Source organism: Prunus dulcis, chromosome 3 (assembly GCF_902201215.1).
Source record: "Prunus dulcis chromosome 3, ALMONDv2, whole genome shotgun sequence".
In the NCBI taxonomy this organism is placed as follows: domain Eukaryota; kingdom Viridiplantae; phylum Streptophyta; class Magnoliopsida; order Rosales; family Rosaceae; genus Prunus; species Prunus dulcis.
The window spans coordinates 20,835,776-20,853,410 of record NC_047652.1 but is presented as its reverse complement, the minus strand read 5'-3'; the positions used below and the strand labels follow the sequence as shown (position 1 = coordinate 20,853,410).

The 17,635-nt window shown below is 37.2% G+C and overlaps 3 protein-coding genes across 8 annotated transcripts; 1 reads left to right on the top strand and 2 right to left on the bottom strand.

Moving 5' to 3' along the window:
* Positions 1-1,724: 1,724 nt before the first annotated feature.
* On the top strand, positions 1,725-5,233 carry LOC117622107 (rhamnogalacturonan I rhamnosyltransferase 1). The gene is made up of 8 exons (XM_034352656.1): positions 1,725-2,672; positions 2,978-3,045; positions 3,160-3,245; positions 3,357-3,510; positions 3,601-3,890; positions 3,981-4,185; positions 4,274-4,431; positions 4,556-5,233. Exons 1-8 carry the CDS (start codon positions 2,375-2,377, stop codon positions 4,800-4,802), a joined length of 1,506 nt encoding a protein of 501 aa, XP_034208547.1. The 5' UTR covers positions 1,725-2,374; the 3' UTR covers positions 4,803-5,233.
* Positions 5,234-6,606: 1,373 nt separating this feature from the next.
* On the bottom strand, positions 6,607-10,738 carry LOC117623231 (transcription factor BIM2). Of its 6 annotated transcripts, none has more exons than XM_034354134.1 (8): positions 10,482-10,738; positions 10,281-10,362; positions 10,061-10,145; positions 9,226-9,295; positions 9,018-9,110; positions 7,917-8,329; positions 7,213-7,342; positions 6,607-7,001 (listed from the first exon to the last, which is right to left on the bottom strand). In XM_034354134.1, exons 2-8 carry the CDS (start codon positions 10,342-10,344, stop codon positions 6,894-6,896), a joined length of 963 nt encoding a protein of 320 aa, XP_034210025.1. In that variant the 5' UTR covers positions 10,345-10,362; positions 10,482-10,738; the 3' UTR covers positions 6,607-6,893. The 6 variants fall into 6 exon arrangements, with proteins under 6 accessions (XP_034210025.1, XP_034210022.1, XP_034210024.1 ...); XM_034354131.1 differs by having other exon boundaries at positions 10,061-10,157; positions 10,482-10,687; XM_034354133.1 differs by having other exon boundaries at positions 10,061-10,157; positions 10,281-10,356; positions 10,482-10,676.
* Positions 10,739-11,641: 903 nt separating this feature from the next.
* LOC117623228 (O-fucosyltransferase 27) lies at positions 11,642-16,656 on the bottom strand. Its single transcript, XM_034354126.1, has 10 exons — positions 16,279-16,656; positions 15,692-15,776; positions 15,116-15,186; positions 14,939-15,027; positions 14,587-14,830; positions 14,328-14,440; positions 14,130-14,220; positions 13,909-14,037; positions 13,175-13,725; positions 11,642-12,618 (listed from the first exon to the last, which is right to left on the bottom strand). The coding sequence occupies exons 1-10, from the start codon at positions 16,474-16,476 to the stop codon at positions 12,129-12,131; spliced, it is 2,061 nt and encodes a 686-aa protein (XP_034210017.1). The 5' UTR covers positions 16,477-16,656; the 3' UTR covers positions 11,642-12,128.
* Positions 16,657-17,635: the final 979 nt, after the last annotated feature.

The window sequence follows — 17,635 nt, the reverse complement described above, 5'->3', positions numbered from 1 at the left end:
AAAAGAACAAAATTAATTTAAAAGTATTAGAAAGTAAAAAAGAGTGTAAGTGGATAAAAAAAAAGTGGAAAAATCAGCTCTCATTTACTTATCTCTTTCTTTGATGAAGATAGAATCATGGAAGTATAGAACTAAAAAGACCACCACTACCCTCATATTATAATAATAACCCCATCATTGCTTGCTCTACTGATTATTTCACCCAATCATTGTGATGATGAGCAATTATAATATTATAGCTTTCACTCCGTGACTATTAATACATCATGTGGACACAGAAAAAAAAAAAAAAACTTTATATTCTTGATTTTCTGGTGAAGTTTATTGTTTGCCCAAGACTCAGATGAGGGCACCGCTCATTTGTTTGTTGAAGCACAGCAAATATGAAGAAAACAGTTGTAAGATTATTTCTCTTTTGGCCAAAAGATTCTGCTGCTTTTGATGAACACCATGTTATTTATTGCATGTTCTTATTTGAGAGATCAAAACCAAGTGATATTCATGCAGCAAGCAAATTGCTCTGTCAAATGGCAGATACAATCAATCACGGGAGATTTGTCACAATTATAAACTCCAAAACTACATATCTTTCTCCAAACAAAAAGAAAAAACAGAGCATGACTTTGCTTTGACATGGCCAAAAGTGTCAGATGCTCTGTTTTCTTTAATTTATTTGTTGGTATTTTATTCATTTTAGAATAATTGGTCTCTCCATCTCATATAAAAAAGAAAATTTCTGTACTGGTATAATGTTCACATGTGGTGAGAGGACATCAGTAGGACTCTGCCCATGCCAATCACTAAAAGAAAGTTGCAAGTTGCCCATCACTGACGGAATGCTGAACAATAAAATAGCAATGCAAACTCTGCTTTTTTCTTTTTAATTTCACACCAGAGTCAACTGTAAAGAACTGTTAGATTCTATCTATAACATTACCACAACGACATGAGCAAACAAAAAGGCCCAAATCAAGATTTGCTGTACCTTCTATCCAAATGGTAACCTAGCATGACTTTTTTGGCACAAATTTTACAAGAAATGGCAACCTCATAGCTAGTTATATTTGGATGGTTAAAAATGTGTACTCTTGCTCACAATGATGGTATATTGAATAAGCTTCCATGATCTCATATGGTATACTTCAGTTTTCTTATTCAACACATTATACACATTTGAATGACCAATGTGAATGAAAAAGTTGTAGTAGTTGGGTAAAATAATCAATCTTTCAAGTACAACTTCAATACCTCCATTTTACCACAATGGAAGATTACCTAGAATGACGGTTTTGTCTTTCTTTTATTATTTTTTTAATAAGAGTCAAAACACATTTGACAAAAACAAAACAAAACAATTACTTTAGTTATACGGCAAAAACAACTGCAGTGTACTGCATCCATCAACTTTGGTGCGAAAATAATTACTAAATAAAGTATGGTGGTCTATCTATACCACTACACTTTATTATCTCTCATGTCTGCTGACTTGTAAATTTGTAATTAGATTTTGGTTGCAAATCCACTTCCTCCCAACAAACAATAATCTAAAACCAAATATAAAAAACTTGGGGTGAGTTGTATTTGAGTTCATCTATATCCATTACTACCATGTATGTATGTATTCTGGTGTTTAAAGCAGAAACGATAGTGATATCAGTGTTTATAAAAGTTTAATTATGTAAATAAAAACAAAATATAATGGGAGACGGTGAACAGAGTTCTAATTCTATAGGGTGTGAAATCCTAGTTTGGCCAGGCTTGCTATAAATGCGGTCACTTGACTTGACCCTTGATTGTAGACTTTTTTGTGTTTCTGTTTCTCATTGAAACTATACGCTATTTTCCTCATCCGCTCTGTGCTTCTCTGCTTTCTCCAACCACATTCTACAAGTTTTCCGGCGACTCACGCAGGATTATTGGCCGGAATCTTACCGGCAAATTAAGAGCAACTCAAAGTGATTATTGGGTTTGGAAAGATTAAGCGTAAAGTTGCATTCTTTGAAATCTTTGGAGAAGCTTTAGTTAAAATTTTCTATTTTTGCTTTCTGGGTTTTGATGAGTATTGGTGGAGGGTCATAGGTGACAAGTTTTGGGTGGTTCGAAGTAAATATCTGAGAGTTGGTCTATTGATTATTTTAGTGCCAACTTCATCAGAATTAAAGAAAGTTTAAATATTTTATTCTTTCGAGGCGTTTCGACTATGTTATTAACTCTTGGAGGACCACCTTGTCTTGTGCATAGATAGCATTGGAGCATCACCATCACCTTTGTCTATCAAAGATTGTGTTGAATTGCAATAAGTTTGGTGTTTGAAGAGTTCAGTTTTCTGATGGTCAGTAGTTGATGAAGGTGTTTTGATCTGTTACAAATTACAATGTGCAAAGCAGAGGACTTTGAGAAGTGTGATTATAGATCAGAGGGGAAGATGGGATTTAAGTTCTTGGGTAGAGTTAAAAAATTGAAGAGTTCGATATTGAAGACGAACGCATGGTTGTTGATCATTCGGGCGATTGTTACAGCTTTGGTGTGGGCTTCTGCAGTTCAGCTGGTTGGAATATGGTTGTTAAGGGGGCCAAGTTTGTTCAAGGTTTGTCCTCCCTGCACTCAATTAGAGTTGCCTGCGCATGCTGAATTGGCTAAGCTTCCAATCCCAATTGCTCTCCCACCAAAAAGTAAGTTTTGAGCTTGTTAATAAAAACCTTGATCGCTTTTGTGTGTAATTTACTACTTAGAGAACTCATGTTTCAGGCAACCGAAGTAATGAACTTACTTTAATATCATTCCAAACAGTTGATGTAGAATGATAATCTTCTTGAAGATGCTGACCTCTTTTATGTATATTTCCATTGTTCATGTGGATTTTAATTTGTTTGGCTCATTGGTAATTGGTTTATTCCATTATAGATACTCTCTTTCAATGAAAAGTTCGGAATTCGAATGTTGTTTGTTAGTTCTGAACTACTTTTATTTATTTCAGGGGTTTACAAGAATAATGGTTATCTCATGGTTTCTTGCAATGGAGGACTGAATCAAATGCGAGCCGCCGTGAGTTGCTAGCTCCTTCATCACAATTATGAACATTCTTATCTTAGATGGATGTTTTATTGCTATTCTGTTTTCACCACCATGTTATTTTTCTCACTTCTCACTTTGCTGCAGATCTGTGATATGGTTGCAATTGCCAGATACTTAAATGTGACTCTTATTGTTCCAGAGCTGGATAAAAACTCTTTTTGGGCTGCAAGGTATGTTAATTAGTTTTCCCTTAAAATTATAAGGAAAGGATTTTCTCATTGTAAGGGCCCTAATGAGAATAAGGAACATCTAAGTTCTAAGCTTTCCCCTTGTTGTGGCAGTGAGTTTCAAGACATCTTTGATGTTGATCATTTCATTGCATCCTTGAGAGATGAGGTTCGGATATTAAAGGAACTGCCGCCAAGGGTCAGGAAAAGAGCTGTATACTCGTTGCCACCTATTAGTTGGTCCAACATTTCCTACTACTTTCATCAGGTTGGTTCAAAAGACAAGTATTTGAGCATCATCTTTTTTCTTTTACGGTATATGACCATTCTCACTAATTCTAGAGCTGTTTGCCAACAGATCCTACCTCTGGTGCAGAAGTACAAAGTAGTACATTTAAATAAAACAGATGCTCGGTTAGCTAATAATGGGCTCCCTCTTGAGGTTCAGAAGTTGCGCTGCCGAGTTAATTTCCATGCTCTGAGATTCACTTCCCAGATAGAGGAAATTGGCAGAAAGCTTGTCAGAATTTTGAGAGAAAAAGGCCCTTTTCTGGCCCTTCATCTCAGATATGAAATGGATATGTTGGCATTCTCTGGCTGTAGTCATGGTTGCAACAATGATGAGGAAGAAGAACTCACAAGAATGAGGTAGGTCCTTTTTTAGTTTTGTTCTTTTGTGCATCTTTAGTTGTTATGCTTATCAACCTCTTTTAATTATGGGATCTTACACATTATTAGATATGCTAACCCCTTGTGGAAGATAAAAGACATAAATTCTGAAATGAAAAGGCTAGAAGGTTTGTGCCCGCTAACACCAGAGGAAACTGCTCTAGTTTTGGTTGCACTTGGTATTGACCACAATGTCCAAATTTATATTGCTGCTGGAGAAATATATGGTGGAAACAGAAGGATGGAAAGTTTGAAATCTGCTTTTCCTAACTTGGTAAGTAGAACGAAGAAGAAGCATCCTTTCCAACAATTATACATCATAGGGCTTTTCCATTACAATTTGCCTGAACTTTATGGAACAGGTCAGAAAAGAGACTCTGCTGGAGCCTTCGGACTTGAGGCTTTTCCCAAACCACTCTTCTCAAAGGGCAGCATTGGACTATCTTGTCTCCCTAGAGAGTGATATATTTATTCCTACATACGATGGAAATATGGCTAAAGTTGTTGAAGGCCATCGGAGGTAATATTCTTTTGGTATTTAGTGTTCTAGCCAGATAAGATGTTTGTTGTTAATTGCCCCTTGCTTGGTCTTAGAATTATTTTGATCTGAGATAATGTTTCTCCTTGGCTTCTTCATATTTCAGATTCTTAGGTTTCAAAAAGACTGTTTTATTGGACAGAAGACTTCTGATTGGTTTAATAGAACAATTCAGTAGTGGATCATTGAGCTGGGATGAGTTCTCTTCTATTGTGAAGGAAGCTCATGCTGATCGGATGGGGAGCCCAAAGAAACGAGTTTCTATTGCAGATAAACCAAAGGAAGAAGATTATTTCTACTCAAATCCACATGAATGTTTGCAACTGTTAGATGAGCCATTGAGAAGCACATGATCTTGCATGCTAAATACATGTTTTTTTTTTCTTTTTTAACTTATGCAATGCGCCATTGAGAATTTATACAAGCAGTAATTAGGGGCTACTTTATGCTGTGGTCTTAAGTTAATACAGCAAAGGATAGTGTCATGTACAGATAATTGGGTTGGGGTTGATCTTGGAGCCTCTGCTTGGATGCTCTTCGGAAAGCAGTTGGGAGTTTATAGAATTTTCATTAATAAATCAGATTTTATGGGGTGAAATACCAAATAAGCTCATTGTAATTAGGGAATATCTTGCATTCTCCTGACGAGAGTTTTTAGGATGGTTACCTCAAAATCCCTCATGTACTTCTCTCTCTGTAAATGAATCTAGTGTTGATAAACTAATTGTGGTCATATCATCTGGATGATGCCACTGATAATATTAAATTACTTTTTGGTACTAAATCAGATTTCACCACATGAATTAGGCATGCCTAAACTAATAAACTCCCTATTGGAGTGGTGGAGGTCAAGCCTCATGACGCAAATGCTTATAAAAATTGAACCCAGACCTCTTAAACTGACAACAACTTTGCACCTGGAAAGCTGATGTTTCAGCCTACATATAAATGGTGGGGTTTGGCAAATAATCCCCATCATTTCATGTCCTCAATTAGCTAGGACTCTGCACCAAACCTTGTATATCCTTCATTGTTTAGTTTGCCATTAAATATAATACGTATTATAAAACTTATAGTCCACCAGCTCCATGCTTCCAAAAAGTTGAATAAAGAATACATCATACTTAATGATACGATCCCAAAATTATTGCCCACTTAGTACTCAAGAAGAATAACAATAGTATTAACTTATTCATCATCCCAAGGTTCTTTTAGCATGTGGTTTTAGTCCATAGCAGTGTTTGGGACACTCATCCGTGGCCATTGATGTAAATGTGGGTCTCATTGTATCAATGGTTGAAAGTCACCGGACTATTGTCCTTCTCAAAATTTTTTAATTTTTTTTTTTAAAATTACAAGCGATAGTCTAAACTACAAAGGGGAGGGGGGTTTCACACCCACACTATCAAGATGTCATGTGTGTCATGAGGATTCGAACATAAAACCAATAATCTATAAATCAAGACACTTTTTCATTAGGTAGATCGTAATCCCTTAGTTTATAGCGAGAAAGAGAAAAATGAAAGAAGTAGGTTAATTAGTTAGTAGAAAGAGGTGATAGCAGCATAGCAATAATACTAATGAGTGATCCAAGAAAACTTGGTGTGTGATCCAAGAAGCTACCGTCCACTGAGAAACTAGAGTATCTAGTCAATACATGGACACGCACTTATGGTGTTGTTCTACTTCCACTCAATGAATATGGGTGCTGCCATTCATGCACTTTAAACTTGGCTTTCGCAGCACACAACCTTTTCCAAAAAGGTGAAAGACTGAAAGCTCAAAGTCCCTCATGAATGTCCATTTTAACTTGGGGAGAAGGAAGTTGGTGAAAAGCCATCCATTTGTCCCATTTGATGTTATTTCATTCTTCGATTAATTCACATTTTGATAACGTTGCAGCTTTAATTATGGGTATTGGGATTGGAAATAGATTCCCCAAGCATATAGAATTTCAACAAGCAAACGCTAGAGCCGCTGAAAATTTCACCAAATTTTATTCTCAGATCACAAGACTATCTCAATTTTACCCTGCCACATTACTCAAATTCTAAATCACAATTAGCTGCTGCTAATTCCAAAACTCCATTATCCATTTAATAAGCAATTAAGGTTTAATTGAAGGAGGAGGCAAGAAAAGAGAACATGGCGATGAAATTCATATGTAAAAAAATTCATTAAAAGGCAGAAAAGAACATAAGGGCCGCTTCTTGTTACATGCATGGAATCATTCATCTGAAACTTCAAACTACAAACAAAAGAATATCTAACACGTCTATCTAGGAAAATTCATGCACAAGGAGCACAAACCATATACAATTTGAACTTCGACCTAGTTGTCTGTGGACCATGAAATTTTGTAACAAAAAGTGACCTGCCCAAGAGCAACCCCCTTTCACCCTCAATAAAACAAGGAAATTAAGAAAAACTGGAACCCAGATACTCTAGCTTTCTCCTGTTCTGAACCGCTTATGAGCCGGTTCAAAGTCCTCATCACAACTGCTTACTTGGGTCTGTGTCATTTGATTGTTCAAGGATTGGTTCAATTGTGCCTGAACAAATATAAAAAAATAAGGGGAAAAAAATTCAGAGGCCAGTACACTAGTCCATATGGCAAGACTAAAATAGGAGACATGCTGTCCGCCAATGTGCTAAAATGCCTACGGGATTTCACATTTAATAGTAAAAAAACACATCAGTAGCTGATGCAGCAGTCACATTTAGGATGGGGTTTAACGCAACGGTTGAAGATTCTAAACCAACCTTTGAACTAGATGCCATGGATGTCAGTCCACTGTCTACTCGACTCCCGACATTAATTTGAACCGAGATGCTGGCCTGGGACAAATCCACACCAGAAGATTGCAGTGCCTGTGTCAGATTGTTCAAAACCCTGCTCAGCACAAAAGCTAACTCAGTAACAGCAAAATGATATCTCTCCATAATGAAGTAGATTATAAGAGTCCTGTTATATTATGCAAATCGAGTACTTCAAAATACAAAATTGATGGAATATGTAAGCATTGAAAACAATAGTTTGTGATACCATTACAGATTTCACGATCCAACATATCCTACAACAACATAAATAAAAGAAACAGCCATCATGGCTTAAATGTTAAAAGCTAACCCATCTTAAAGCCAATTTTGAAGAATGAAATAATATATGGCTTCTCCTGGAAACTTTTTGCCTTACTGTCCATATTATCAGTACTAATCATTGATATATGGCTTCTCCTGGAAACTTATTTGAACATTTTGACAATATTTTCAGGCAATTATGAAATTCCTATTCCTAGTCTCCACTGGTAACGCTTTCAAAATTTGAACTCAAAATCTCAACCAAGGATAAGCATGATTGCCATAGAATACAACCAGGGAAATTTACTCCAACACAATAAACATGTTGAACAATAGCTTGGCATCTGGTACAATAAAGTTATCAAGAGATCTTTGTGGAAGCTCACCCTTGAGAGTAGGCACTTGAGATGCTACCAGATCCACTATTTTCATCCTGTTTCTTCAGTTTATCGTCTGAAGCAGTTGTAGATGTTATACCCTGCCACAATTGGTATGGAGGATTGGAAGTCATGTTCTCAGCATCAGAAATAGATTCCTGCAGAGGTTGTGTGGGTAGTCCAACACTCCCAATTGGGTCAAAGATGTTTTGTTGTTGCACATTAGGAACTGATCGAGTAGCTAACCCAGGTATGTGATCCAATGCTTTGTAAACAACGCCAGAGCCCAAGTCAGATTCCACTGAGTTCTGGGTGTTGGGGAGCATTGCTGGAGAGACAACTGCATTATTCTCATGACCAGAACCATTGTTCATAACTTGAGACTGATCTACAAAATTTTCTCCAGGCCTATTATGATTTTTCTGTGGCAAACAAATAAATGGTAGGTTGGTAAGTTTCCACTGGGCGGGCTGTTACGAGTCATACTAATTCTTAATATCAGAAGTAACCTCCGAAAATCCTAAATACGCCCACATACAAATATATAGGGTTGCAGTTGTCTCAGGTATGATCTTGTTCTTCAGTAACAGTAAAAATCCTCTCTACCTGGATTTTGGTGCAAGTTGCAACTGTTGTGTGCAGGCGTCTATTTGGTGTTGGTTTCATGTACCATATACATGCTATGATTTAAGGGAACAACGGAATTTCATAGTTTCCAATTTTCTTTTTCCACCCATAAGGTGAAATAAAGGGCATAAATTGCACCTTCCAGCTATTAATTTGAAAAATACACACACAAAAAAACATATAGCAAAAGATAAAGTCTGACACTAACTTTCTTGGTATAAAGGCAAGGTTCTTCTGTCTCTAGTTGGACATGCCTCTTAGTGCATGCCAATAAGAAGTACCTCTAACACATGCAGATATTCAAAATGCACATACTCATGCCCAGCACTTACACTTTTTTCAAGTGTCAAAGTAACACCTATTGAAATTGACAATGCCATACAAAAGTGATAAAGGATAATGACTCCAAGACCATAACACATGCATATCTAACCAAGCCAACACTCTCGCACACAGACACAGATATCAAGCATTAGAGTATACCCATGGCATCAATTTTGTGGGCTCTGGACTCCATCCTTGGTATCCCTCATACAAATTTACCTTCTCCTGTAAAAATTGTATATACTCTATAACCTGCATATAGATACAATATATTTGAATATGATACGGAGCATTTTCTATCAAAATAATATGACAATGAGGGTAAAGTATTATCAACACATAAGCAGAGCGCAAATGGAATGCGTACCTCCAACAAGAATGAGGCCTTATCCCTTTTCTGATCATTTTTGGGTATGAGATCTCTCAACATCTGAAATCTGCCTCAGAAATATGTATTGCCCAGGTGAGTGAAGAGTTTATGCCCATGCTATTAAAAAGAAAGACCCGCATAGCATAAAAGAGCAGCAAACAAAGTTACAACAGTAATAGAAAGGTAAAATCTTCATATCGCCAACAATCTAACTTAATACCAAAAAAGAAAGGGGGGGGAAGGATCAAAGACTACAATTAAAAGTCAACCCATAATGCTTTCATTGAATAAAAATAAATAAATAAATAAACATTCGATGCTCAAATTTGCTAACCTGCATGACTAATAGACAAATTCAATTTTGGATAGCCAAATAGGCTTGAAATTGTGTACCCACAAGGTCAAACATTTTGTAAATTTTTGAACTTTTAAAGTTTTTAATACTTGTAAGAGAATTTTCTACAGCTTACAAGTCCTCCTTTACCACCCTGAACTCTCTTCTTTTTCTCTTCCTAATACAAAATTCAACAAAACACACAACTGAAGTACGACATCTACGAAAATATAATGCCAACTTTTCCTGTAGGTATATTGTGGCAATTGGTAAGGCCCCATTTTGTCTGAAAAATGAAAGGAAAAAAGAAAATGAAAACACAGAGACCTTTTACTGCAACTATAACATATCCAACGCAAAACCAATTTCCCTCTACTTATTCTAACTATAATTTTCGAGCTCTGGAAACACGTACAAAGCAGAATTGCAAAAGAAAAATTGAAGAAGTGATTTAATGCAAAGAGGAAGAAAAAAAAAAGGCTTAGGCTTTGAGCTTGCCTCTCATTAATCTTGCTCCTCCTACGCTGCTCAGTCTCGGAATGCTTGGACCGGTTCTTTTCCCTGCCTTGCCCTTCTACCTTCACTGCCAAATTCCCTATCAATTCATTATTAGCTTCATTCCTTTACAGCAACAACAAAAAAATCATTTCTCAAGGCAGCCACAACTAGCTCACATAGAGAGAGAGAGAGAGAGAGAGAGAGAGAGAGAGAGAGATACCTCCATGAGACTCTTCATCATCGTCTTCAAATTCATCGTGGTGGCCCTTGGAAGCTTTCGCCATCTCCGATATATACTGTAACTGCCACAAATATAATAAATTTCTCCCTAAATAAATAAATAAAATGAAGCCAATATGACGATACAGACACAGAGAGAGAGAGAGAGAGAGAGAGAGAGAGAGAGAGAGAGAGAGAGTACTTAGGAGGAGTTTGTAAGAGAGTGCGGCGAGTGTGAGCGGTGGCGGTAGTGGAATGCGGGAGGTCCTGGTCGAAGGGGAGTGCCCGAATTGGGTCCGACGGGTCTGGAAATAGTTAAAAAGGTGTGGTCTTGTTGGTGGAGCTTTGGATTTTGGATTTTGTACAGACAGTTGTTACAGTAAAGACAACCATGGAATTGGAGCCCTAGGTGGCACTGTTTCTATTCTTTAAACGAGTAACTTAAAAACCAAAGACCTTAACAAATATTTATTTATTTTTAATATTAATTAATTCCACTATTAAACCTTAATTAACTGATTTATTCATTCTGGTAGTGGCCACCACTGGAACTAACGTGACCCGACAGCCACCAGGGCATAATTTGGGCTAATTTGTTCTTCTTGTGACCACGTGGGCTTGGGCTTAGAGATGCATCCCATGATTCCTGATGGATCCTATCCTACAACATGATTAGTCCACAGCTATCATGTTGTCGCATTGAGGAGTGGGACCTGACCTTAGAGAGGGAGAGAAACTCTCACGTAACGGGGAGAACACTTTTTGCTATATCTAGTCAATAACGCAACGAAATGTAGAATAACTTTTTCACGTGTCATTGTGTTATTGACAAGGTTTTGGAGTGTTTGCACACAACAAAGGTGAAGTACCCAAAATACCCTTTGCTCTATGTTTTAGTTTGAAGTAGAATTTGGATATGGACGAAATTCCTTCCTCGAGTTTGAAGTAGAATTTTGAGTTTATATTTTCTACAGTTTGTTAAATGCGAGTTTGTATATGTTCTTTCCAGTTTCTACATTATGATGGATGTACAATTTGTTTGATTTGCCATTAGAGCTTCAAAAGGCTTCCAAACAACAAAAGACAATACGAGCACCTGATTTTGTCAAGGATGGTCATCATGTTACTTTAGTCAATAATAGTCACATTAGGCAGCAGTTTCTCAAATGATAACTGTTTTATATAAACATGCATGTTGAAGAATATGAGGGAGTTTCACTAAAAAAGAGAGGTGTTTTTAGTCAGTTTCTGCTTATGTGATGGCCTTGTTGAAAATCAAAGGATATGGAATTTGTATATTTTTACTACATAGCGCAGTCTTCTTTCATATTCTTCTGCCAGACACGTGAGGGGCAAAAAAGATTAATCAACATGAACTTCAAACTCCAATTATCTATGTTTACAAGGCGCCCACACAAAATGGTGGATTCAAGTTTGAACGAGTACAACCACCAAATGGTGGCATAATTTCTGACGAGGACCACTGCAAAGAATTTAATTCAATCAACAAGTCTAACAAACAAAACTCCCTACAAAATTAGAGAGGTTAAGCTAAAGCTAAAATTTCATGGAGAACATACGAGTTTACATCAAAATTGGTTGTGGGGTTAAATAATGACCTATATAATTGTAAAAAGGGCTTAAACAACCCAACAAAAATGAGTAAATGCTTCAACGAGAGTCAAATCAGCCCAGAGTCTTGTGTTCTTGAACCACAGTTAGAAAACGGGCATTTCCCTTATGAAATTGGAGCTGAAGATGATTCCAAATTTGCTTGGATCATACTAGTGAAGATATCTTTTATGTACAGAACTGCCGTGTAGGATGACCATGTCGTTAATCAGCCTCACTACCTTTCTCCTCCCTCAAGCTCTTCTTGATCCTCCAACTGAGTCTCTTCTTTGTTGCTTAAGTCTCCATTACCACCTTCATGATATCCATTATTTTTCCAGAAAAACAATCCTGATGACGTGGAGTCGTCTTCATCTAGAGTTTCTTCATTTTCCTTGTCTTTTGACTGCAGTATCAAATCATTCTCCATCCAAGCAGGGCAATAGTGCACAACTCCAAGAGCAGCAAGAACTTGAGAATGACTAGTAGAAGTTGAAGCATGAGCTGATGTTGTAGCATTAATTGATTTTCCCGCAGGATCATGCCTCAAGCAAGAGCATTCTGGGACAGGATGAGAGATAAAAGACAGTGGTTTTGATCTTGCGGAAGCTTCTATTAGTCCATCAACTAATCTCTTCCTCAAATTCTTGCGCACTGACATCAGCCAAGTATGGTTTGCATGGTAGAGGTGGTCACTAATTTCTTCTAAAAGCTTGGTGACTTCTTTTCTGTGTTCATAAAAGCACAAGAAATAATTTTATACAAAACATAGTCTACCATAATCTACAAGAAAGCAAATGAACATAACAATTTCTCATAATTTTTAAGTATACAAAGAGTAATTTTGGATATAGCAGTTCATGATCACAACTTCATTTAATCCTATTTCCATACTATCAAGAATGACCCCCAAAAAAAAAAAAAAAACCAAGAAAATACCAGGCTACAAACAAGACTTGTCAGTTAATTTGCAAAAAAATAAACAAGCAAAGAGAGCCAGATCGGTAGCACTGAGATTACTAGCCACTTGCCATATCTGTGTCCATAAACACATCAAACTTTGAAAGAAAAAGAACCAAGAAACTATAAGCATTGGATCAGAACACCTCGACTGTGAATAAACTAACAGCTCAAATGCTTCAAATCAACAAATCCTACATCGTAATCCTGATTCAAGAAAAAATTTACTTTCCATAGTTTATGTCAAAGAAAAGCACCAAACAGTAAAAGATCTTCGACTTATTAATCGTGTGCACACACATATGTCCAGATAAAGCAACATACCTGTCTGGCCTGTATGTCTTTGATGCAGCTGACTGATAGAGTCGATGTCCCATCACTAAGCTTGCAAAATTTGGATGCCCCTTACCATCAAGATCGAATCCAGGGATGAATACATCAGCTTCAACGCATATCACATAATCAATTGCTTCCCACAGTAGTTTATGGGCGTTGGTCCTCAATTCCATAACTGTACTATCAGGCTCGTTATCACTCTCAGCTACCCAACCCCACCAACCTTCAATGTTATAGGATTTGGGCCTAGCTGGAGGTGGTGGAAGTGGGCGAGGACGTGGCCCTGCAGTTTTCCATGCTTCAATCTTCATCTCTTCCTCAATCATAGGTGGACTCCCAGGATTGCGATCAACAAGGTTAGCCTCACGACCATAAATCCTACTGAGCTCCCAAGGCATGCTGAGGGAAGTCCTATCAACAACATTTTCAAACATTGCACGAAGAGGGATCAATGTCCTTTGGCCACCAAAAATTTCTCCCCCAGAGACATATATTATTGTGTCCCACAAGTACCCATATGCACGAAGAACAATGCCAATCTGTAGCAATCCAAGGAATATAAATAAAAGGCTCCATGAGAAGTCATTTCTTATCAAAGGATGTGGACAGTATTTTTCTCTAGTGAATTTAACGCTAAATAGACTTGGTAGTATATATAAGAACTAAGGGGGTCGGTATGATTATGAACACTATTTTTGTATTGTAGCCATGTTGTATCTTACCTCTTCTGGCATTAGTGGGCAAGAACCATTAAGGCGTTGTTCTGCAGAATTCACTGAAAGCTTCCCCTTGACAATTCCACGTTTTATCATCCAATGTCTTTTGTGCTGAATGAGTTCAGTGTGCACATCCTTGGGAAGAGTTTCAAACATATGCAAATCAAATGCTGTGAAAGCATTCCAAAAAGATAGTTCATCATGCAATCCAGGTTTGAAGCAATTACCTGGAAGAGTTCAGCACAACCATGATATGCCAAAGCTTCCCTAGTCATTCCAGGGTCAAATGCTATAAATGGCTGTCCAGGAGCCCTTAATCTAAAGCAATAGTAAATATATGTTAAAAGCCATCCAGATGAGAAAAAAAATTAGATATGTATAAATAGAGGGTGAAGAGAGAAGAGTAATGACGGCTGGTAATTGACCTGTGTAAAATTTTAGTGGCAAGTTCCTGGACCTCCTCCCGGAACCGAAGGGCATGAAAAGCAACCCTACATCTCAGCCTCTGATATTCTTCAAGATCAGGTGGCAGGATCGCCTGCATTAAATCCAAACAAAGTAGTAACGTCACAAAATGAAAAGGAGATTATTGCTAGTAACAATTATATCATCAAACCAAGATATACTCAGTGCAGGAATCTCCATTTATGAGTACAATGCAATAGAGAGAACAGACATTGGTACCTGCAAGCATCCTCCATCAGACACAACTAGTTCAACTACTAAATGCTTCTTTAAAATTGGAAGAACATGGTGCTTAAAGTAATATGGTGAAGCAGAGTAAGGCACTTTAAAAACTGGAATGTTCTTTTTTCTCCTCAGCCCTTTCAGATTTTTAGGAAGGGTCTTCACAACTTTGACATCTTTTGATAAAGCCGCCATGAATTGGTCCTCATTGTAGAGATAGGCAAAACTCTTAAACTGAGAGCTACATGAAAACATTAGACACAATAAATCAACAAAGAAATAAGTACTCAACACATCAATATTAGGTCATAAACAAACAAAGCCTTGTAATGATTGTCTGAAAAGAAACCTGATGCCTTTGCTGCTTGTGGTTGATTGTATCTCAGGAATGACTAATGTTGCATTAAGAAACCGAGCAACCACAACTACATCACATATCTGAAAAATCAATAAGATTCTCTGGTTGTAAACTTATATGACATTTAAATATAATGGGGAACAGGCTATTCAAGCATGACACCCTTACCGAATTCCTGATCTCATGAAACCCGCCTTGTATCCTTACAAAGATAAACCCGCTGGTATCTGAACCAGGATCTGTGACACACATTTAACTTTAGAAGGCATCTATAGAATTAATACTACCAAAAAATAGATGATATACATAATTTTGACTCTGCAGGTATCGACTATAAGAAAATTTGAAAAGTATCTTCAATCCCTACCCCAAGACTTAGCTATGGTAATTATACATTAATAAATAACAGTTTGAACCCAAAATTTCAGGGTTTCAATATCCAAAGTTAAGACATGAAACATTTCCTTGTAGGCTTGTAGGAAACACTACTATAATATGCTCACTGGTCAGATTAAATCGATCACCCCACTGGTTGTGTTAAGCCTACAATCCGACATGGAAGGCAGCACTCTCCTAAAGTAAGATTTTAAATAGATAAATACAGAGAAAGAAGGGTTATCATCAACCTTTTGGTAGCATTAATTTTGCATAGGAAACCTTTAACTAATAATTATATAACATAAGCCTCCCGGGTGCACTACACACCTATACAGAAATCACTAGCAAGATGAAAAGTGGCCTAACCAGCATAGTGTCCTCTGGGATTTGCATTGGGATGCAAAGATTCCAGATGTCTAACCGGTCCCCATAGCCTTCTATACATTGGACTCTGCACCCGAAAGTAGAGGGATAAGTAGCCATCATAGACAACAACCAGACAATAGTGAAACTAAACAGTCCAGATAATATCCAAAACCTTCCAATGTTAACTGGAAAATAATAATAGATAAATGAACAAAAACGGATCCACACTAATTCACACTCAAACTAACAAAATAATTCATGTAAAAGGCGGGTTTAGAAAACCAGCAAAATCCCAATGCAATATTGTCCCCAAAACCAATTTCACCAGAAAAACACTGATTCCCACTCTTTAGAGCAAGAATAAGTCTTGTCCAGCAGAAACGAGTACTTGAAACCCAGAGACAGATAACACTTTGGACAATAAGCAAAGCTATAAAGAGAATCAAATTTAAGAAAAACATGAATCTCTATGAGAGAGAGAGAGAGAGAGAGAGAGAGAGAGAGAGAGCAATTAAGGACAGAGCAAACATAGCAAATGTAAAAAAAGAAAAAGAAAAATGAGATCTTAGTTGGGATAGTGCAATTACAGTCTTCGAAAAATTCAAGCTTTCACCAATGGTTCGCCTGGGGAAGATTGTGATTGAGGAGTGGTACTCTGAAACACCCCCTTCTGTGAATCTAGCCAGCAAAAAGTGAACAAAGAGAGATATAGCTGAGAGAACCAGACCAAGCAAACCAACCCATTTCATTTTGGACTTAAACACCATCTTTCCCTCTCCTTTCATTAAAACCCACCTAAAAGAATCTGTCTCCTACTAGATTGCAGAAGCAAAGATGAACAGAGAGAGGACTGCAGTGGTTAGTAGAAAGGGATGTCACAGAGAGAGAGAGAGAGAGAGAGAGAGAGAGAGAGAGTGGGGGGGAGGGGCGGCACGTGCGAGTGAGATGCACACAACATTTGAGTGTTTGAGTTGGATGGAGCAGACATGGTATTTTATTACATTTAAGTATTTTTATGTTTTTCATAAATCTTTGTCTCATGAAAGCCCACTCTCCACTCCAGAGAGTGGATAAGACGACCCAATGAAATGGGACATATGAGGGGTGTTGGGCAGAGGTGTAGATTAAGCGTTGGCTAATATTTTCCAAGATTTGGTAAAGTTGTTGATTGAAAGCAATGGGATGGAGTTTGAGTTTGGTCACGTGAGGTAAAGGTCGTGTCTTTTTTTTTTGGGTCCAATGGTGAAGGTTGTGGCTTTATATGTCTTTGGTTGGATTGGATGAGTTTGGCTTTTGGGGGCTTTGTAGTTGTGTTTCTGTGACTCTCTACAAAGACCGAAGGGTTTTTTTTTTTTTTTTTTTTGGGGTAGGAGATGAGAATCTGAAAGGAGGGATCAAATATAAAAGAGAGAAACTTTTGGGTGATGAGGAGTGTTTAAAGAAAGAGTAGGAACTGTTTTGGGTTGGGGCAGAAGAATCAATGAAAGTTGACTGTGAAGAAGAAACTGCTTGCATGAGTTATTGTTGTTGACCAGCATTTGACTCTTTCCAATATTGCCTTAATTGAGAATCAATGTACTAATGGTATTTCTATTCCTAATATTAGAATAGATTTCAAATTCGAATGATTTTTCTTTATTAAAAAGACACGAAGTCGGTGCCAATTACAAAATGAGGAAGGAAAAAAATTGTATTGAAAACAATAAATAAACAAATAAAAGGGACTGATGATGTTATGTCTTTTTCCCATAATTTCACAATAATATTTTTTCCTTTTGTCATATGTTTATTTCTTCTAAATGACAATGCACACACTTTTAACTTTATTATGGTCAATTATTTACTCCATGGGGACTTGGATTGTATGTAAAGACCTTCTCTTTAATCAGAAGACAGTTGCTGTAAAGTACATCAAGGCTTGACTACCTTTTCGTTATGCTAGGG